At 43.3% G+C, this 22,787-nt stretch overlaps 3 protein-coding genes and 1 long non-coding RNA gene across 4 annotated transcripts; 1 reads left to right on the top strand and 3 right to left on the bottom strand.

The window, feature by feature from the left end:
• Nucleotides 1–1,339: 1,339 nt before the first annotated feature.
• On the top strand, nucleotides 1,340–2,972 carry LOC123050741 (uncharacterized). The gene is made up of 5 exons (XR_006423830.1): nucleotides 1,340–1,564; nucleotides 1,686–1,771; nucleotides 1,866–1,892; nucleotides 2,548–2,713; nucleotides 2,787–2,972. It is a non-coding gene; the product is annotated as an uncharacterized lncRNA (long non-coding RNA).
• A 3,896-nt stretch (nucleotides 2,973–6,868) lies between these two features.
• On the bottom strand, nucleotides 6,869–7,892 carry LOC123050742 (glutathione S-transferase 3). Its single transcript, XM_044473485.1, has 2 exons — nucleotides 7,425–7,892; nucleotides 6,869–7,324 (listed from the first exon to the last, which is right to left on the bottom strand). Exons 1-2 carry the CDS (start codon nucleotides 7,890–7,892, stop codon nucleotides 6,989–6,991), a joined length of 804 nt encoding a protein of 267 aa, XP_044329420.1. The 3' UTR covers nucleotides 6,869–6,988.
• Nucleotides 7,893–12,012: 4,120 nt separating this feature from the next.
• Nucleotides 12,013–13,155, bottom strand: LOC123050743 (glutathione S-transferase U20). The gene is made up of 2 exons (XM_044473486.1): nucleotides 12,798–13,155; nucleotides 12,013–12,543 (listed from the first exon to the last, which is right to left on the bottom strand). The coding sequence occupies exons 1-2, from the start codon at nucleotides 13,107–13,109 to the stop codon at nucleotides 12,208–12,210; spliced, it is 648 nt and encodes a 215-aa protein (XP_044329421.1). The 5' UTR covers nucleotides 13,110–13,155; the 3' UTR covers nucleotides 12,013–12,207.
• Nucleotides 13,156–21,116: 7,961 nt separating this feature from the next.
• LOC123050745 (probable glutathione S-transferase) lies at nucleotides 21,117–22,282 on the bottom strand. The gene is made up of 2 exons (XM_044473487.1): nucleotides 21,893–22,282; nucleotides 21,117–21,659 (listed from the first exon to the last, which is right to left on the bottom strand). The coding sequence occupies exons 1-2, from the start codon at nucleotides 22,250–22,252 to the stop codon at nucleotides 21,321–21,323; spliced, it is 699 nt and encodes a 232-aa protein (XP_044329422.1). The 5' UTR covers nucleotides 22,253–22,282; the 3' UTR covers nucleotides 21,117–21,320.
• Between the last annotated feature and the right edge of the window lie 505 nt (nucleotides 22,283–22,787).

A 22,787-nucleotide genomic window follows, 5' to 3' on the forward strand; every position in this document is an offset into this window, starting at 1 on the left:
TCCCGCCGCGCCGCCGCTACCCCGCTGAAATGCTGCCGCCCGCCCACCCACCGGCGCCGCACCGAAAAGCCATCGCTTCACCGTCAAAAAGCAGTCATGCCGCCACTACCCGCCACGCCGCCGCATCGCGGCGTCACCTCCGCCCGTGTTACCGCCCGCCGCCATGCCAGGCCGCCGTCGCCCCGTCCCACGTCACCACACAGCCTTTCGCCGGCGGCCACCGCACTGCCTCGCGCCGGCCACCCACGCCGAAGGCCGTCACACACGTCACTGGCTGGCAGACACTAGACCATTATCTAGTATTGATTAGTGAAAAAGAAAATAAAAAATATTTTTATGGGAAGAAGTTTACCGGATCTGACAAAAGTAGCTCTCAAGAAATTTCCTCTAAAATTTACGGACATCCTGTAAAAACACTTTTAAGGGAAGTTTTTTGGGGAACATTTAGAGTTGCTCTTAGGGAGATATATGGGTTGAAACGTTAGCACCAGCCAACTGTTGGCGGCTTTTTTAGATGAACGACCTGACTTTATTTCATTGTTCAACAAATAATGCAAGACAAAGATATCCATTAGGTTTGAGAAACCAAACATGACGCCCCACCGTATGTGTGGTCGCCATTCTAGCTAGTCTTTGTGCTTCCCCATCGCTATCACTCTGCTCATGGCAAATTTCGACGTGCCATAAACGAAGCTTTGCAAGTTTTGATGTCTTGCAAAATCATGCAATGTTTCCGCATGTTCCGCGAGGCCTCTAGCTCTTTGACGACTCTCAGACATTCTGATGCTATGTGAATATTATTGAGCTAGAAATCCTGCTCCAGAGTTAGAGCTTTTTTTAGAGAACCCAGAGCTAACCCTCAACCCTAAACTCTAACCCTAACCCTAAACCCTAGAGCTTCTCCGCTAATCACAAGCGTGGAGAAGAACCGGCCCATTGGCCCGGCCAGCCCAAGTCCAATACGACGTGATCTACATATAGGGGGTTCATGGAAAACGTTTTCCTGTTTATCCGAAGAGTTTCCCACAGACAGTCCGATGGATACCCAGCAACTCATGACACCGGCGCCGGCGACCCTGCAGGAAGGTGAGCCCTCCAACCGCCCAGATGTATCTCTGTCGGGGAGAAATCTGGAGCCGTAAGGGTTAGAAAGGAAACCCATGAGAGGCTCGTTCATGCGGCAAGGCGATTTCCGCTCCAGGAAATCAATTGCTAGAACTATGTGGGGCGTCTTCGGTTTCTTTCTTCCCACGGAACAGATCGACCACCCGACAGAAATATTCCATACGCGTACTTGCGAATTAGAGTACTACATGTGCATGTGTGTGTCCGTGTAGGACTAGTGTTGGACACCGAATAGGCTAAGCTCCTGTTGGTTAGCAGCTGCTATATATATGTACCTATAGCCCCTGTAATCCAATTGTGTTGCGTGCTATGTATTGCTGCTAGCTATTAGTAGATCGATTACTAGATCAATTCCGGCTACAAGCAGAGTACGTACAGAAAATCGATCAGGAGCAGAACGGCCTTTGCACTGCGTAGGTGGAACGATCAGAGGAGACAGGTTCGCCTTTTCGCCGTTTATTGCGTAGCCGTCGTGGTATCGTCGGAAAGTACTTGACATTGGGACAGGGCCAACACCCATTTGCTTAAGTTTGCTTGGTTATTAATTGGTTTCTCCGCAGGAGACATGGCTATGCTGCTATACGAAGCACCTACTGGCATTGCAATTTTCTCTTTTGATGGGGACTACCTCAATGATCAGGTGGAGGTACTCGTTTTTCGTTGCTGATGCTCCTTAGTTTTTGGCACTTATCAATGAGAAATTCAAGATCATCTAAGCGATCTCTTTTTTTTCTCTACAGAACTTCTGGGAATACCTACCACCGCTTGTTAGTACCACTCACATTCTCTCTCTTACTACCTTTTGTCATATTTCCTTACGCTTTCTGTTGCCAAATTGAACAGAGTAAGACTTTACAATGTTTTCTGCAATGTTTCACCAGTCTTTGTTTTCAATTTTTGCTGCGACGAGTGGGTGCAACATAAATGCCAACTCATCAATTGGTAGTTGTTATTTTGTTATTTAACTGATTCGAAATCGAATCAAGCTGGTCGACCATATTTTCTTCCGAGTCTTTCCTCATTGTCATGGGTTTTAGTGCCATTTTTTGCACTCTCTTTAGTGGCCAGACATCTGCTAATGTACCCTTAAAAGATCAACTAACACTGGTTGGAACCCAATTTGGGTATGCACAAATTTCTACCAAACTGAGTGGTTACATTGTCCTAGCTAGGGATGAACGGGACCTGACTTTGTACTCCTACCAAGAACGACACAATGGATTTTTTTAGAAATACTAACATCTAGCTCTAGGCATGAACATTTTGGGAGCACCACTGAGAGAATCGTCCAAATGGACACTTGGGCAGCACTATGCTTTATTGTTGATGCAGGGCTTTTAAATTTCGCTGCCTCCTTTCATGATTTAGACACTTGCATCACATTTGAAAAGCCTTTTAATTTCCTTTGTGTTTATTTCTCAGAATCTGGAGGAATTCATAAAAAATGAGATGGTGCCTTCCCCCATTGACACCACGAACAAAGCTATTGATGATCACCTAGCCAAGAGGCTCACTAAGCTGTGTTGTTCTGAGAAAGAAATTAGTTGTGGGGAATGATGAATATAAAAGAATAATTGAAATGAACCTGGTTAGTATACTTGATAATCTTTCTTGTAGCTTCTGTCTGAATGAACAATATTGACCACTACTTTCTTTTTCAGAGAATAACATGTCTGCATGTTCATGTTCCGGATTGTGAGGTGGTAATTTGCAGTCTGAAGAATCCCATGTATACTTTATTGCCTAGAAAACTATCAAATCCTGATGAAGATTTAATATTCTTCTTAAAGCAACATTTCATTGGTTGCAAGCCTGAGATGGTGAGCTTACCGCTTGTCATTCCTTATTTCTCACATGTGATGTGCTCCCTTGTCAATGTCAGTACTTTCTTTTCTTTGCTTTTCTTTTCAGCATCTATATTAAGCATGAATAAATCTTCTCTTCTTATTAAATGCTAGATTTCCTCAACTGATTGTGCACTTATAGCCCTCTATTGCCAATGATCGAAGTTTTTCATAGAAATATCATACTATAAATTGACACCGAGAACCCCATTTTGTTCTATTCATCAACACAACATCTCCTACAATTCTTTACCTTCATGTTGCTTTCAGTGATGAAGCAAATTCTCCTTTTTATTCCAGGTTAATGACTCTATCGATAAGGAAGCTCATATCTTGCATGAAAACGAATCACATGAAAAGGAACATTTAAAGTTCTTCCGACTTCTTCTAAACGATTTTCTGGTTAAATCTTGCATTGACGCTAAGAATTGGAATTCAATCCACTTTGCCACAGCTCTGAAGGTGATCTGTTACCCTAGAGCATCATATGAAGTTTACCGCCCTGATAAGGTGAATCATAATATTTTTAGATGTGAATTGAGTAAGCATATGCTGGAAGTTGTCATTTAGAAATGTACTGAAGTGTTTTTCTTTCAGATTTTTCCATGTGGCATGCATCAAAAGATAAAGGAACATTCATCTGGATATGATACAATGTTTGCCAAGATTGATGTCTTGTCTGTCTACAATGATGTTATTAGTCTCAATTCAGAAAAGTTTTTAATATTGAGTGAATTGGACATCTTGGTTACGAAGGCTAAAGAAGAGTTGAAGATAGCAGGGGCAACCAGATTGTGCAAAGACCGTTCTGCAGGAATGCGGAAACCCAATAGGATTGATTTACAAACTCACTCCAAAGTTTGAAAAGAAGCTAGTACTAATGATGATGGCAAGCTTGACAACAAACTGGAATTTTCCGGTGAGAAGCAAGTACATGATGTTAAGCAAACTCTCACTATAGTGTACATACTTCACATTTTGCCTGTTGTGCATGAAGAAAATCCTCGTATGGAAGAGTCTAACGGATTATGTAATGAAGAAATCCGCAACAAAGGGAGGAATCAAGGGCGACACTGGCTAAGTGAGAATTCTGATTTTTTTGCCTGTTGTGCATTTTCACTTTTTCAGTAAAAGATATTGATGATTAAACACACACTATAGTGTACATACTTCACATTGTTTTTTTATAGCATTATGCACCTGTTGATAAGTTTGGTTATGAATAATAACAATAGTAAAACAATAAGCAGTGGAGCAGGTCAATCTAAGTGTCCTTTTTAGGTTTGGCTACATCCAAGTGTTCTTTCTACTTTGAGTAGATTGATTTGAATGCATGAACCGTGTCATATGAATACGTTGAAGTGACATTCTATCTTAAAATGACTTGAAAGTTGATACACATTGGCACATCAAATAGCCTTTAAAATATTTGTTTCAGTTAGATTTTCATGGGCATGACCATTTTTTCCTGCAAAGAAGTTTAGGCTACAAAAATATTAGGGTACGTTTTGGTTGGATGGCACAACATGTCAAGTCTAACCTGGACCTTTTGACAAACCCATAGACGGACGGAACTACGCCGATGTCCCTCCTCAAGTCAAGCGAAGGCTTTTGCGCAGGGTGAGAGTGCTCCAGAGAAGCAAGGAAAAGGACAAGATGTCAAATCTTCCCGAGCTGGGCCCAACGCATAACTGGCCCAAAGCCCAACCAAATCAGGGGCCTACTGTTGATTAATTGTGCAAAGAACATGCTGACGTGAAAACATCATACTACAAAGAAGGTTCAACATGTAAACAGAAACTCAAACATGGAGGCTCACAGTACTACGAGACGTTCTCTAACCCTCTCCGTGGGGCGCCACATGTGGCTTGTAAACCCGCCAAATGGCACTGGAATTCCCATACAAATAGCTTATGAATAAAGGGCAGATGATTACCCCCAAAAATGTAGCTCGTGGCAAACCTAGCCAATGAAATCTTGTAAGCATCACGTGAGTCCGATTTCGGTTTCTGAGTTTGGATTGGTTGTTGTTTACCACAACACAACCAATTTATGACTACTTATATGGAATAGAATAATGTTGTCCAAATCTAAGACATACAACTAAGGCGACAATATGTACAAATGTTCCCGAACAGTAAGAAAGGAGATTTATTAGTGTGATCCACAAAATTGCATCTGGCAAATGAAAATTAGATTCGAGCAAACAAATCCAATAACAACAAAAATTGCGAATCAATAACAATATAGCCAAATTAGACGGAGTAACAAAGAAAGGGGAAATGATTTATTATATAATAGAGAGAGAGAGCACCAACTGTTTTCTTCTGATTATCAACAGAAGAGGATTCTGACAGCAGATCCGGAAGTGGTACAACTTGTACCAACTCTCTGAAAACAGAGTTTCGCTCCGCTTTATATATAAAGCAACAATGGAAGAAATGCAAGGCCGAGCGATACAAGATGGCGAAGCAGCCCTCTTACAAAGCCAATCCTGAGATATTCCTTTTGTGAGAAATTTTCGATCTATTCATCTTTAATCATGGTAGTACAACGGATATCAGAAATAATAAAAGTTACATCCAGACACCTAGCGACGACTACAAGCATTGAAGCAAGCCGAAGGCGCGCCGCTGTCATCGCCCCTCTCTTGTCGGAGTCGGGCAGAACTCGTTTTTGTAGACAGTCAAAAAGTCATCGTGCTAAGGCCACAGAGGACCAACACACCAGAACAACAACCGCCGTTGATGAAGAGAAACTTAGGTCGGAAGGATCCAACCTGAAGACACATGAACAAAGACGAATAAAGATCAGATCCGAGGAGATCCACCAAAGACAACCACCGACCGAATCTCGCGAGATCCGCCGAAGACACACCTCCACTCGCTCTCCGACGATGCTAACTGCACCACCGGGACATGGGCTAGGCAAGGAGAACCTTATTCCATCTTCAAGAAGTCACTACGGTCTCGTCTTCTTGAGCAGGACACAAACTCTAACAAAACTTGAAGAAGCACCTAAAAACGGAGCCCTCCCGCCGGCATAGACCGGGCACCCATGGCCCCAAGGGCACATAAGATGTGCAAAGCACTGGAAGAACTGAACACCTCCACGCTACGACCTAGCACACCAAAGCTCCATGACGAATTGTACCATCTGGATCTCTCGAAAGGCTGAGCTCATCAGTAACCTAGCCTTCGAACACCCGATGCATAATGCATAGCCGAACAAAGATGAGCAACTATCCTCCCAAGTCCAGAGTCCATATGCCGGGCGTGCTCCACATTCCAGATGCGTACGTGAGCAGGCGCGACCACACCTTCATGAGTGGTCTTTCTTTTAATGCTTATGAGTGATCTGAAAACTGCTCTTGGAAGGACATATATAGTTCGCAACAACAAAGTCCAACCCCCGGATCCCATATAGGCGACCCAATTTTTCATCTAGGAGGCCAAAGACTGGTCCTTCATGAAACTGCTCATCGCTCATAGACTCAGTAACTGAGAACTTTGATTAATTGAAGGGAAATGATTCAAATGACAGGATGACTCCATGTCCCCGACGGCCGGCCCACACATGCAGCGGCTGGGCCTGCAGCGGCTCGGCCTCACCAGGGGGCGCTGCCCAGCCATCTCCTTCCACCGCGCGGGCGGTTGGGAATGATAGGCCGGCCGCCCTGAGTCCCTGACCACTCCTGTGAAGGGGCGATTGGTGCTGATCGTGGTTGTACGTACCCCCGCCAACCGTAACTCCTACTGCGTCTACACCGACTGCGGTGACCTCTCCACTCGAGCCCTTGTGTGATGTTGTTGGGGAGGGGGTTTCTACACCAACTTCACCCCCTCCATCAACAGATATATGAGATATATTTTCATATTATATATACTTGATATCGTAGGTCTTTGCGGATATTCTATATACTTAGTCAAACAAACTTTACCAAGTTTGACTAAGAAAAATCGTACAACTTAAATTATTTTGGAACAGAGGGAGTACATTCGATTTGACCGAAATTCGGTTCACTCAATGCCGTAAAACTTCTTGTGTAATTCGTACTGGACCTTCCCATCGGGAAGAACCTCGCTTACGCTCTCCCTTTCCCTGCACCTCTTCTCCCATCGCGTGAGCTTGGGGCATTCCGCCTCTAAGTCAATCCCTCCATGCTGCTCATACCCGTAAAACATGCTTGAAAATGGGATGAAGACGACGTCCAAGAACCCGAATTCATCGCCAGAAAAGAAGCACTTGTCCGCGAGCACCTCCTCTAGACGTTTAAGATGCTCCACCAACTCTTCCTTGGCCGCCTCTTTCTCCTCACCCTTGCTGGTGAAAAACTTCGTCTGGGTGCTGAACACCTAATTTCATTCAGATGATCACGGATAAATTGAACACGTCGACGACGAAATGGAATTTACTCCAACAGAAAATTAAAGTAACATCAGTTTGCATATATACCTTGTGGTCAATGAAGTCAGCCCAGAACCTGGCGTCGGCCCTGCCGGTCGGGTCGCCGGGGAGCAAATGGGCTTCCTCGCCCCATACCTCGTCGATGTACTCGACGATGTTGACGGAGCCGCAGACCGGACGGCCATGGTGGATGAGGATGGGGATCGAGCGGTGGACGGGGTTCATGCGCCGCACCAGTTCGCTCCTCTCGCGGACGCGGAGGTCCTCCTCGATGTACTCGAACGGCACGCCTAGTTCACGAAGCGCGATCCGCACCCGCATGCCGAACTCGTTGCACCAGAAGTCGACGCAGGTCACCTCGCTCTGCCGCCCGGCGTCCATGGCTTTCTCCAAGCCCTGTCCCGTCTTCAAGGTGGGAAGAAATGGAGCCTTTGATTGGGTCGAACTCTGGTCAAGGCAGCATCCAGACCACTGGGATTTATAGGCGAACCAGCTCCACTCGATAAATGGCATCATCGCTGACGCCTATGTCAATGGACCCAGTATAGTTTCAACAATTAGAGAAAAGTAAAACATCGCTCAGCGAAGGGTACCCAGTCTAAAGGTTAATATTCTTTGGCACGCATCGGTCAGAGCTGTGCCGTGCAACCGTTCTGTGTTTGTTCACTTGGAAGTTGTTTATGCAAGAAGGCAACACATCTGAGATTTACAGGAGATCCTGCTCTCTTCCGTTGCATGCATCATGGCTGACACCCACACTAATAATTAAACTCTTAATTAGACCGGTGTTGTTGTATATGCCCGATAGTGGAAAGTTGGTCCCTAACTCCCTATCAGGTGATAGATATCTGTTTTAACTTAGCCTAGGAAAGAGACGAGGGAACCTTCCAAGTTCCAAGTAGCAAACGCTTGCGTAGTTGAATTTGTCCGATATGCGGCAGGAAAAAGCGTAAACATAGATGTTGGGAGGTCCCAACAGCCCACTCCCCGGCTTCTTTGACTGGTACAATTCGATTGGAACAATTAGTTAATTAGCTGATTTGGACAATAACAACTTGTTTAAACTTCTCATTTCTATCTTGTACCCCCTTCGTATAAAAATATAGCGCGTAATTTTTTGTGAATTTCACTACAGCGCGACATAGTAACGCGCAACCCCACATTTGTATTTCAACAGATGTGCTGGTCATATCATTGTAGTTTCATAGCCATGGATGTGTGGCCGCTCGGCAAATAGAAGGATGCACACGGTGTCGTGCTGGAAGAATACATGGGGAAATGTCCGTGCCATAGCCATACAATGTCGGTAATTTTATTATAGTCGAACTTTGCAATGTTGAACAATGCAAGTTCGTAGGTATAACATTAAAATTAATAGTACTGAATAAATAAAATATAAAATGATTCACCATGTATGTAATGGTGATATTATTTGGTATTATTGATGCAGATCTTTTTCTCTACAAATTTGCTCAAATTTATGAAGCTTGATTTCTTCTATAAAATAAATCTATAAGCACTATATTTGGAATGCACAGAGTATTGGTTAGGGACCTGTGAAATGAGCATTCGTTTTTGTTATTTAACAAGCACTCATTTGTATTCATTTGACTTTCTTTTTTCATATTTTTCTGTTAGAAGTTTAATAGTTGGAGTGTGCTAATTTTGTGTTACCAATAGTACAAATGTGTGTAAATGCACAAAATCCATGTACCACGTATATGAGAGTATACATATAGAGGAAATCATATATTGAGGGCGACATGAGGATCTTGCCAATGGATCTCGATGGAATGAGTTAGACACGGACACCAGAATTACCCAGGTTCAAGCCCCCGAGGTGGGTAACAACCCTACTTCTCCATTTATCGATAATCTTAATTATCATCTTCAAAAGAGCTTACAAAGCCATACCCTAGCGGTGTAAACTCTCAAAATCATTTTTGCTCTCTCAGCGTGATTGTCAATGTAGAATGTTTTGAACCCTCAATATTGATGTGTGTATTCAGAATCATATGTGCTCGCAGAATGTCAGAGTCATGTATTTCACCAAGGGGCTTCGGGTCCTTATATATATGCAACATAGCTTGTCCTCTTAGTCAGGTCGAACTGACTTGAACTCCAAGTCACCTACGATTAAGGAAGGCGGTGTCCTTAATCCACACGATCCTTGACTCTTTCGTGTTTGTATCCCAAATCCGGTCCTCCCTTTCTACCTCCTACGCCTTGAGATAAGGACTTCTAGAATGTCTACAGGCACAGATCACAGATGCAGCTTCATATGTCTTCATGTTTTGTACTTATAATGTCTTTATACAAATACTCCCTCTGTAAACTAATATAAGAGCGTTTAGAATACTAAAGTAGTGATTTAAACGTTCTTATATTAGTTTACAGAGGGAGTACATGTATATTTGTGGACAATATGGACCGTTTATTTATTTTATTCCACTATGGGTCTTTAGCTGTTCCAAAATATGAAAAATGCACTGAGTCGTGATATAACCTCATGAATTTTAAAATTTCAAACAATTTCAATAGATTTGGAATGTACATTACTTTTATAATTTTTCCTCTCTCGTTTCTTATTTGTGTGTAAACATACACAGTATTGAAAATAAGTAATTACAATTTTTGAGTTTTAAATTTAAACGCATTCACATATACACAAGGCAGAATTTAAAGAAAAATGGTTGACATGCAACATTTAGACAGTTAAACTAATTGAACTACATGGCATTAGATAGTTAAATTAAACTACATACAAAACGTCTTTGGCTTTGACAGAGGCAACATGGCGTATCTTGTGATGCTGCTTTTGCTTCAACATGGGCAGCGGCCTTGATGCAAGCGACATACACGGCGACGTGGGACAACTCCATGGCCATTTATGCTTTGTGTCCATTGGCGTAAGAGCGGGCACCATTGGCGTGGCATATGTCATGGTGCCAGCCTCCTCATTGACGGGAAGCTTAGCTCCTCATCATGGTGTGGCATGGAACTTCGCCTCTAGGGTCTTGAGCACCCCGATAAAGTCTTTCTTGGCCTGGATTGGTTTAGTTTACTCCTAATTAACTGTGGTCAGCAAGGACGAGCGATGGGTTGAGCTGAATTGATGGACTTTTAATACCCTGTTTTTGTGAGAGGGGTTTTAGTACTACAATGTATGAACTTGGAAGTCGATAACACTTCATCGAGCTGTGTATTTTGTTCGTTCAACTACACTAACTATTTTGTTTTTGCGTTCTACACTAACTCTACTAGCAGAAGAAATTAAACCTCGCAAGTATAGTTTACAGTATTCTTATACGTAAATAACTCAGCCATTACAGTACCCTTCTGTGCTTGTTCCCTAGCTTTGGGAGTTGCCCATGCAAGAAGGCAGCACATATGAGATTTACAGGAGATCCAGCTCCTATCCGTTGCATCATCGCTGACACTAATTAGACACTTAATTAGAAAGGCATTGTTGGGTATGTATGTGTATGCTCGACAGGTGGAATGTTGGCCTATACATGTAGTTAGTCTAAACAAAACAAAAGGTTACCTAGTCAGAGAGATTAGGGGAACCATCCAAGTAGCAAAGGCATGTGTTGTTAAATAAACTAGATGTTGGGAATGTTTTGCATTTCAGTGAGGTTTTGGTTATATGGAACATGAATATTTGAAATAATAGTTTGAACAAATATAAGAATTAAATGTAACTACCATGATAAAATGGAATTATCCATGCACGCATGTTTGCATGTTTAGGTGGCTTTTTATTATAGTTGCATGTTGAGGTGGGCCTTTTCCCATGCATCCTCAATAATGAGGTGGCATGCTTGAGAGAAACGTGTTAGTGGGGGCTAGCTATTTATATATAGAAGATACATCCAATATGTCGGGGTAGAAGAACCATAAAGGTACGGGAGGTCCCAACAGCCCACTCCCTGGCTTTTTTAGTGTTGTAATCCAATTGGATTGATTAAATAATAACGTATTAGCTGATTTTGACAATGACAACTTGCTTAAAAGTTCTCATTTCTACATCGTACTCCCTTCGTCATAAATATAGCACATGTTTTTTAAAATTTCATGTTTCATAAAGTTTGACCAAGTTTATACAGAAAAATGTCAATAATGATAATATGAAATATATATAATATAATCTAAGATATGTTTCACAATGTATCTAATGGTTATACTTATTTGGTATTGTAGATGTGATTCTTTTCTCTAAAAACTTGTTAGACTTTATAAAGCTTGAATTTTGATGAAAAAAAATATATCTTGAGAACTTCCGGACTGCCCGATATATGAATCTCATTTTTGTTATTTGTCAAGCACTCATTACCTGATTTGGCATTCTTTTGTCATGTCTTTGTTTCACTTAGAAGTTTAATTGTTTGTATAAGAGATAACAATTTATTAGTCTAAACGGAAAAAAGTTAACTTAACATATAAGAGAGATGATGGGAACCTTCCAAGTGGACAGCACATGTGTCGTTAAATATGTCCAATATATTGGGGTCGAAGAACCATAAAGGCCCGGAGGTCCCAACTTACGGGTTGTCCACTCATTGGCATGTCCGAGTTTTGTAATCCAATGGGATCGATTAATTAAAAATTAATAAGCTGATTTTGACAATGAAAATTTGCTTACAATTTTAATTTCTACCTCATACCCCTTTCTTTCAATATAGTGTGGGTATTTCTTTCTTTCAGAAGGTACATTTCATAAAGTTTGACCAAGTTGGGTGACAAAGAGAACACACACCTAGGAGATAAAGCCACAACGGGCATATAACCAGATTACATGCATGCCTACATAGATAACCTAGTACTCTGTTTAGTTGGCACCATACTCCTCCTGGACGATCTCATACACCTTCTCAGGATCAGTAAGTGCCTTGGCCACGCTCTCACGCTCCCTGCAGCGGGCGGCCCAGGCCATGATCCTTGGGTAGTGTTCCTCCACGCTGAAGTCACCGTACTTCTCGTAGGTGTAAAACCAGGGAGTCAAGGTCACGAACGCGACGTCAACGAAGCCGAACGCCTGGCCGCCAAAGTAGTCTTTATCACCGAGCTCTGAGTCCAGGGTCTTGAGAGCCCCGATCATGTCTTTCTTGGCCTGCTCCTGGGCCTCCCCCTTCGTCGTCAACAGGCGGGTCTGACAGTCAACGATCTACAATTTCACATTTGGAATGTTAGTCTTGCATCCTTTGATTGGAAAAATAGGTCATGCACCCTTGTGTTAAGCTAAGTTTACTTGCTGGATTCATGGAAGCTATATATGGTTCATAAATCAAATGAACTTTTACAAGAATGCTTGTTACTAGGTGTATAGAGAAATTTAACTCAACTTTGAGGTACATTGAAGCGGCATGGTTTTGTTCTCTTCTCTGTTGTCTTAATAAAGCGAGGTTCCATTGTATATACCTTGTTGTCGATGTAGTTAGCCCAGAACCGGGCCTGTGCGCGGGCGTAGGGGTCCCGGGGGAGGAGCGGCATCATCTCCGGCCACGCCTCGTCGATGTAGGTGAGGATGATGAGAGATTCGCAGACAGGCCTGCCGCCATGGAGCAGGACGGGGATCTTCTTGTGGACGGGGTTGGATCTCAGAAGCAGCTCGCTCTTCTGCTCAAGGTTCTGCTCACTGTACTCATAGGCAACGCCCTTCTCTGCCAGCGCGATCCGGCACCGCTGCCCGAATGGGCTCGCCCAGAAGTCCAGCAGCATCACATCCGCCATTGTTGGTACTACGAGGAAAGTGTGTGGGTGGCAGCTTGGTTGGTTGGTGATGCTGATTTTGGTGTGTTAGGTTTGAGGTTTCAGAGGTTTTTTATAGGCGATGATGGCAGAAGGGGTTTTAGTTTACTCCGAATTAACTACGGTCAGCAGTGACGAACGATGGGTTAAGCTGAATCAATGGGGTTTTATTAATACATACAGAGTATGAACTTGAAGTACATGTCACTTAATCGAGCTGTGTATTTTCTTGGTTCCAGTACACTAACATGGAAGTCAGAGTAGGGAACTCGGCAATCTCACTCCCGAGTTTTGCCGATTCCAGTAGTGTCTAGTAGAGTACTCGTAAAAGAAATTAAACCTTGCAATTTGTTGCGCAGAGGCAGCAGAACACCTAGGAATTATAGGCGATCCAGCTCCACCCGATCGATATTTGATGGCATCATGGCTGCTGACGCCTACCTCAATGGACAAGTATAGTTTAAAGTATTTTAATACGTAAATAACTCAGCCATGGCAGTACCCTTCTGTGCTTGTTCCCTAGCTTTGTGGGTTGCTCATGCAAGAAAGTAGCACATATGAGATTTACAGGAGATCCAACTCCTATCCATTGCATCATTGCTGACACTAATTAGACACTTAATTAGACCGGCATTGTTGTGTATGTATGTGTTTGCCCGACATGTGGAAAGTTCGCCTCTATGACGTGACCTAAAATATATCCATTTATAGTTAGTCTAAATGAACAAAAAGTTAACATATGAGAGAGATGAGGGGAACCTTCCAAGTAGCAAATGCATGCGTCGTTAAATAAGTCCAATATGTCAGGGTCGAAGAACCATAAAGGTACAGGAGGTCCCAACACCCCACTCCCTGGCTACTTTGAGTGTTGCAATCCAACTAGATTTCTTAATTAAGAATTAATTAGCTGATTTCGACAATGACAACTTGCTTAAAATTGCCATTCCTGCCTGGTACTCCCTTGGAAGCAAATATAGTGTGTATATTTCTATTCGATAGTCACATTTCGTAAAGTTTGACCAAGTTTGATATTTCTTTGTTAACTTGGCTAAACTTTACAAAATCTGTAAACATTATAATTTTGAGACTGAGAGACTATAGCCCAAGAACTTCAGGACTACCTATGTATGGATGTGTATGAACTTGCAAGTACATGACACCTCACCGAGGTGTGTATTCTATTGGTTCAAGTATGCTAATGAAGTATAACATCTTGCCAACTATTATATGGTTGCACCTGTAAAATCTATGAGAAGCGTTAAACCCTTTTCTCGGGCCACAGTTCTATTTATATCATTGTTGCCGTAGCTTACAAGATGATCGATCAGGAGTTTTATCGAGAGATGTACAGAGAAGGTCGGTAAGGAGGAGCCCGAGAGAAGAAGGGATAGGAGAGGTTTATACAGCACCAATCCTATTCCTGTACAACTTGTATTTCAACACTCCCCCTCAATCTAAACCTTAAGGAACTCCAAGGTTAAGATTGTATTTGAACTCATCAAGCCTTCTCATAGTAAGAGGTTTTGTGAAACCATCAGCTAGTTGATCACTTGTAGGAATGAACCTTATATCAAGCAGCTTACGAGCTACTCTTCCTCTGACAAAGTGAAAATCGACTTCAATATGCTTTGTACGTGCATGGAAAACAGGATTAGCTGAAATATAGTTTGCACCAATATTATCACACCATAATCTTGCAGCTGGTGGAGCTTTAACTCCAAGTTCATAAAGTAAAGTCTGAACCAGATGACTTCTGCTGTAGCATTCGCAAGAGCTTTGTATCCAGCCTCAGTGCTTGATCTAGAAACTGTAGCCTGTTTCCTTGCACTCCATGATATAAGGTTTGTACCCAGGAACACAGCAAATCCACCTGTAGATCTTCTATCATCAGCACACCTTGCCCAATTTGCATCAGAATAGGTAGACACAAGCATAGGAGACTTGACAATTTTTAGTCCAAGCTCTCCTGAAAACGTAAGATATCTCACAATTCTCTTAACTGCAGTCCAGTGAACAGTGGTAGGTGCATGTAAATACTGACAAACTTTCTTCACAGAATAAGAAATACCAGGACGTGTAAGAGTTAGATATTGTAATGCACCCACAACACTCCTGTAGTTTGTTGCATCCTCAGACCCAAGTGCTTCTCCAATATCAATTGTGAGCTTTTTTGAAGTTCAAATTGGTGTACTTACAGGCTTGCAATTTTCCAATCCTACTCTCCTGAGTATATCATTGGTATATTTTTCCTGTGATAGAAGTATCCCATCTTTCATCTGCTTGACCTCTAGGCCAAGAAGGTAATGAAGATTTCCCAAATCCTTAAGAGCAAACTCCATCCTTAAATCCTTAAGCAGACAAGTTGTGGCATCTGGACTTGAACTAGCAACAATTATATCAACATATAACAGAACAAACATAGTAACATTGCCTTTACTGTAGAAGAAAAGTGAGGTGGCAGCTTTAGATGGTGTAAACCCAAGTTGTTGTAACTTTGTGCTCAACCTTGAGTAGCAGGCTCTTGGAGCTTGTTTCAAACCATACAAAGCTTTATCTAACTTGCAAATATGACGAGGTGTGCTTTTTTTCTTCTCATAACCTGGTGGTTGCCGCATAAAAGCCTCTTCTTCCAGAACATCATGAAGAAACGCGTTCCGAACATCTAGCTGCCTTAAGCTCCAGCCTCTTGAAACAGCAATGGACAATACAAGTCGAATAGTAGCTGCTTTCACAACACGACTGAAAGTATCCTCATAATCAATACCAAACCTTTGTTTGAAGCCTTTTGCAACTAATATCGCCTTATATCTGTCTATACTTTCATCAGACTTTCTATTAATCTTATACACCCATTTGTAATCTATGACATTTTTGCCTTTTTCTGGTGGTACCAAGTGCCCTGTTTTATTTTTCATGAGTGCCTCATATTCATTATCCATAGCTTCTTTCCAATCTTTACTAGCAAGTGCATCATGTAAATGAGTTGGTTCACCCATACTAGTAAGAAAAGCACGTTTGACTTTATCGTACCTTATAGTACCATCTGTGTACTCTTTTTCTTTAGAAATACTAGATTGGGACCTTGTATGACGACGTGGCAGTATAGGTGCAGTTTTCGGTGCAGAGGAACTCGAAGTAGCAGGTTCAACAGCAGAGTTGGTCTCCACAGAAGATCCCAAGGGAAACAGGCCGCCGGAAATCCCCCTCCGGATCGTTTTGCCAGCAGACGAAGGTCGAGTGGCATCCTCGGCAAGCGCCCGCTCAGACAGGCGGGACGAGACGTCTGCGCCCAGGCCCGCGGCTATCGCTCGGTCGGCGGCTGGGCCACCGCACACACGTGTGGCGCATGGCGAGTCACGCCGGTCCGCACTAGCTGGGCTGGCGGGCCCGCCACTTCCTGGGCTATCGGCCACCGCATCAGCAGACGCACGGACTGGGCTGGAATCTTTGTGGGACTGCGCGCCAATCATGCTGCCAGGCCGATCTCCATCGGATCCTGCGCCACTGCTGCCACCAGAATCGTTCTGGGATCCTGTGCACGTTTCGTCCATATCTGCTTGCATAAAATGATGCCATGAATCTGCACACTTAGCATCAAAATTAAAAATTTCATTTTGTGTGGAGTTTGTCACATGATCAACACTATTTAATCCGCCCCCGTGATCTGGACTAGCCATGTAGTCCGGAAGGAGTGCAATTTCTGCACAAAGTAGGGCTCAGGCATTTGGGTGAGCTTGGCAAAGGGAAATATTGTTTCATCAAATATAACATCACAAGAAATATAAATACGTCCAGTAGAGATCTCAAGACATTTGTACCCTTTATGAAGATTACTATATCCAAGAAAGGCACATTGAGTGTAACGGAACTCAAGTTTATGTCGATTATATGGACGAAGATTGGGATAACAAGCACATCCAATTTTTTTTAGAGAATTGTAGTCCGGTTTTTTATGAAACAATTTTTCCAAAGGAGTGATGTTGCCTATGACGTTGCTAGGAAGACGATTGATAAGATAAGTGGCAGCAATAAAAGCTTCATCCCAATGTTTTAATGGCATTGAGGCATGAGCTAGTAGAGATAGACCTACTTCAACAATGTGACGATGTTCACGCTCGGCAGAGCCGTTTTGTTGGTGAGCATGGGGGCAAGATACATGATGAGCAATGCCAATATTGCGAAAGAATGAGTTTAGTTTTTCATACTCCCCTCCCCAGTCACTTTGGACTGCAAGAATTTTCCTGTCAAATTGACGCTCAACAAGTTTCTGAAACTCTTGAAACACAGAGAGGACTTCAGATTTGAACTTAAGCAAATATATCCAAGTGAATTTTCTAAAATGATCGCTGAAACTGACATACTATTTTTTTCTTCCAAAAGAATCTCTTGCATGACCCCATACATCACTAAAGATAAGTTACAATGGAGCATGAGACACACTATATGACCTAGGATAAGGGAGTTGGTGACTTTTTGCACATTGACAAGCATCACAAACAGACTCGATACTTTGTCCAGATGACAATGGAAGATTGCATTTATTCACTACTTGCTTGACTATAACCGAAGAGGGGTGTCCTAATCTTTGATGCCATCTTGCCAAGGAGGGCTTGATGACGGAGTAAACTTGACGATGACGCTTTCGACTAAGTGCTCCGGATGTGATGGGGTACAAGCCTCCAATGCATCTACCGTGGTGAAGAAGCTCCCTCGTTGCCCGATCCTTAATAAAAAAATACGCAGGATGAGTTTCAAAGAAGACATTGTTATCGGTGGTCAAACGAGACATAGATGCAAGATTCTTGTTGGCTTGTGGGACATGAAGTCCTTAATAACTAGATCATGTTTAATATTAGGGGAATTAATAGATACTTGACCAATATGACATATGTCCATACCTCTGCTAGCGGTGTGAATTTGATCATTGCCGAAGTATTTCTCCCTCATGGCCAGCTTCTCTAGCTCATTGTTGACATGATGAGTGGCTCCAGAGTCTGCGTACCAGATGGTACCATCGCCACCGCCTTGTTCCCTCATGGCAGCAACAACAAGACATGTATCAGGAACATAATCCTCGTCATAACGGTGCCAACAGTCCATGACTTCATGGCCTGCTTTCTTGCACAATTGGCACCGAACACGGTTGGAAGAAGATGATCCAGAGGAGGTGTAAGTGTTGGTGTAGCCAGCGCCTCCAAACCGCGTAGAAGGATTGCTGTAGTTGTAGCCGCCCCCACTCGGGCGTGCGTTATGGTTGTTGCCGCGTCCGCGCCCGCCGCCGCTGCTGTTGCCACGGTTTTGCCCCTGCTGGTTGCGCCCACGGTGACCTCCATGACCACGTGATGCAACATTAGCAGATGATTGACGAAAGTTCATACCGTGGAGTAGGTTGAGGTGGGCATCGAAGCTAAGCAGCTTGGTAAAAAGCTCCTGTACTGTCACGAGTTCAACCCGCGCTGCAAGAGCTGAGACAACTGGGTTGTAGTCGAGGTCGAGGCCAACCAGGACGTGAGAGACAATTTCAGCGCTGCCTAGCGCCACTCCCGTGCAGGCAATCTCATCGGACAGCATCTTGATTTTGGCGAGGTATTCAGTCATGGTCAGGTTACCTTTTTCAGATTTCTGAGCTCAATTCGGGTGTTGATGGCTTGAGCTTGAGTTTGAGCAGCAAACGTGGCGTGGATCGATGCCCACACTTCCGCCGGCGTCTGCAGGGTCACCACCTGGGCAAGGATTTCGCGAGACAAAGATCCCATCAAAAAACCTTCAACCTGCTGCTGTTGTGCGTACCGGAGATATCTTGCAACGTTGGTGATCTGTTCCTCCTTCCCGTCCTTGGTGACGGTGATGGTTTTCAGCGGCGCTTGGCTCGTCGGATCAAGGTGATGTGCCATCTGTGCGCTCTTGATTTGTGGCAGCACGATGGCTCTTCACATGAGGAAATTGTTCCTCGTCAGCTTCTCCTGTGGTGGTGGCCCGAGGCTCGTGACGTGGGAGCTACTGGATGAAGGGGCAAAGGTAGATGACGATGTGAGGGAGGTGGAGAGGGAGGTCATGTTGCTCGATTGGATGGAGGGGGTAGTCATGGCCAGGCTTGGGATTGGTTTCGGGATTGGCTAGATGCGATCTCTCCTTGATCTAGGAAGAAGATGCTCTGATTACCATGTAAAATCTATGGGAAGCGATAAACCCTTTTCTCGGGCCGCGGTTCTTTTTATATCATTGTTGCCGTAGCTTACAAGATGATCAATCAGGAATTTTATCGAGAGACGTATAGAGAAGGTCGGTAAGGAGGGTTCCAAGAGAAGAAGGGATTGGAGAGGTTTATAGAGCACCAGTCCTATTCCTGTACAACTTGTATTTCAACAGCACCTGCAATAGTAATTTCTCGGCTGGGATGACCTGACTTAATGTGAGGTGACTTGGGGCCACCAGCATGTGGGATTGAAAGTATCAGTTGGCCCACATGTTAGTGGCCCTATGTCACCTGACATAAAGTCGAATGTGTGCCGGTAATTTTTGTGTTTTATTATTTCTGGTAGAGTAGTAGTTGGTTAGTTGCTAGCAGCCAAAGGTATCGGACATGGAAATAATCCACAGTGTGCCCTTGGAATTTGTTCAAGAAGGCAGTAAATATCAGAATAACAGCAGATCCAGCTCCCTTTCAATTGAATCATGGCTGACGGCCACACGAGTGAGACACATAGATCGGCACTAATTATTTGGTATATATGTATGTGTATGCGCAACACATGGAAAGTCTTTTTTTTAATAAAAGGTTAACTTCATGCTTGAGAGAGATCAGGGAGCCTTCCAAGTACCAAACGCATGTGACGAACCGTAAATGTGTCAAGAGGTCCAACAACCCACTCCCTGGCTTGTTTGAGTATTCCAATTGGATTGAGATTAGTTAACTACTTCCTCCGATTCAAATTAATTGATGCAACTTTAGTACAAAGTTTAAAGTTGTATTGCATTAATTAATTTAGATCGGAGGGAGTACCTAATTTGGACTATGAGAACTTGCTTAAAAACTCATCTCTACCCTGTGTAGCCTAGGGACTTCTGGACAAGCGCAATATATGGACATCAATTTATTTACTGATTATTAGTTTTTGGTCATTTTTTAATATAGTATAAACGCAGGCGCTCATATATACGCATATACACTCATCCCATGAACACAAGCACACCCTACCCCTATGAGGACCTCCGAGAGACTGAGCCGACATGTCATTTTGAGATTGACGAAGTCACCAAAGGCGTCTCGTTGTCAATGGGAATGTCTCCTCCTACTGAACGTGCATCACCAGAAATCCTGAAATAAATTCAGGAATAAATGCGAGCACCATGACTTAAACCTGGTGGGCTGGGGAGACCACTGTCCAACCAACCATCCAACCATCAGTTGGTTCGCTGCTTTTTTTTGGTTTCAAATAATTTTTCTAATTTTCTACAATGTATTCATATACAAAAATAGTAAGGGTCAAAGTTGCATATTTTGAGATTTTGTATGTTGCATGTCTAAAACATTACGTATTAGAATGGGGGAAATAAATAGGAGGATGTGGTTTTTGGCTTACATCTCAACAAGGGTAAATTTCTTTTATTAACTTCATAAGCAATCGAAGATCTTTATAACAAATTAAGCACCAGGCATATATTCATATGAAGTTTCATGCTTTTAGGCATGATTATTATATACAAGCACTTATGAAATACATGGGAAAATGAGAATCCTTCTTTGCAAAAAGGGAAAAGTGAGAATTGATTTGGACATCACAAAATAGACACGATGCCCTCCCACCGTGCTAGTTTAAATAGAAATTTAAAAGTTGAACATGACTACCATTGAAGCAACTTATTCGGAAATGGTCCGCAACTTCGACTCGCGGACGTAATTAATTGGGAGCTTTCCGATGCCCAGTGAACAAGAACACACATTCGCCCAAGGCATATCGATCACCCCAGCAGAGCACAGAGCACATATGTAAAAGGATCATCTAATTTTGTTTGCTCGATGAGAGATTAATAAAAAGAGTACAAGTTTCCCTATATTTTGTTTGTTTACCTGTACTTAGGTACACTGACACGTCCCATAGTGTATTATTTTTGTGTGTCAAACAATAATAGATGGAGAGTATTATACAAGTTTAAAGCATGATAGGTTTCGAGCACAATCTATGACTCACTTCACTCTATGCCGTACCACTTCTTGTGCATCCTGTACACCTCCTCCTCATCTGGAAGAGTACTCTTGACGCTCTCCCTCTCCTTGCACCGCTTCTCCCACCGCATCAGCTTGGGACACTCCACCTCAAGATCAAACTTTCCTTGTTGTTCGTAAGCTCGAAACATGCTCGATAACGGGATGACAACGATGTCCAGAAATCCGAACTCATTGCCGGAGAAGAAGTTCTTGTCTCCAAGTGCCCCCTCGAGTTGCCTGAGTTGGCGGATTAGCTCCCCCTTTGCGGCTTCTTTCTGATCATCACCATTGCTCTTGAACAGCATCATCTCCGTGTTGAACACCTAGGTAAAATAATTCATCAGAGAAAAGGATGAGTAAACTGAACAAGCATGTTCATTTCAGCTTAGATATTTTTCGTGTGTGTCAAAGTTCAAGAAATTGCATTAATAAAATGAATTTGGCTGGAAAAAAGAAGTGGTGTATATGATCAAGTAAATATTTGTAGCCAACGCAGCGAGCATGAAAGAAACAAGACAAAATTGTTGTTAGGCAGAAAGTGCGTTTAGTCGCAAACCTTGTGGTCAACGAAATCGGCCCAGAACCGGGCGGAAGCCCTCTCCAGCGGGTCGGCAGGGAGCAACTGTGTTCCCCCTGCTTCGGCATGAAGGTGACCCCAGACCTCGTCGATGTACTCGAGGATGTTGATGGAGTTGCAGATGGGACGGCCACGGTGGATGAGGATGGGCACCATCCGGTGCACGGGGTTCATGCGCAGCACAAGGTCGCTCCTCTCACGGCCGCGGAGGTCCTCCTCGATGTACTCGAACGACACGCCTAGCTCGCGCAGCGCGATCAGAACCCGCATGCCGAACAGGTTGGCCCAGAAGTCGACGCACACCACCTCGCTCTCTCCGGAGACCATGTTGTCGGCCATGGAGGTATGTGTTCTACCTGCAAGACAAGGCAGCACATATGAGATTTATAGGAGATCCGGCCAGCTCCCTTCCATGGATGGCATCATGGCTGACGGCCACACTAGTTAGACACTTAGACCGGCGTTGTAGTGCTAGTGCTGTGTATGCCAGCCTGACAGATGGAAAGTTGATGATTTTGACAATGACAGCTTGCTTAACATTCTCATTTCTACCTTTTATAGCCTAGGTACTTCTAGCATACGGAAGTTTTAATTAAAGCAAGTAATAGGTGACTAAAATATAATTGCAAGATTAAAGTAAAAAAGGAGCAACATAATAATAAAGGTTTTGAAAATAAAAATGCTAGAGAGGCATTCTCAGGGAATAGTATGCATCTATGGTGACATATGCTAATGCATAGTTCTAGGTCCAGATCTCTAGGCACTTTATATGTTTTTTACAAGTGGGAGAAGCCAAGTATAGATACGTGGATACATGCAGCGGCCACATATCACATAAGTCATCACAGTTGCTCCCCACATTCAGGTTTCGGCA

This window comes from Triticum aestivum, chromosome 2D, assembly GCF_018294505.1.
Source record: "Triticum aestivum cultivar Chinese Spring chromosome 2D, IWGSC CS RefSeq v2.1, whole genome shotgun sequence".
Taxonomy (NCBI): Eukaryota; Viridiplantae; Streptophyta; class Magnoliopsida; order Poales; family Poaceae; genus Triticum; species Triticum aestivum.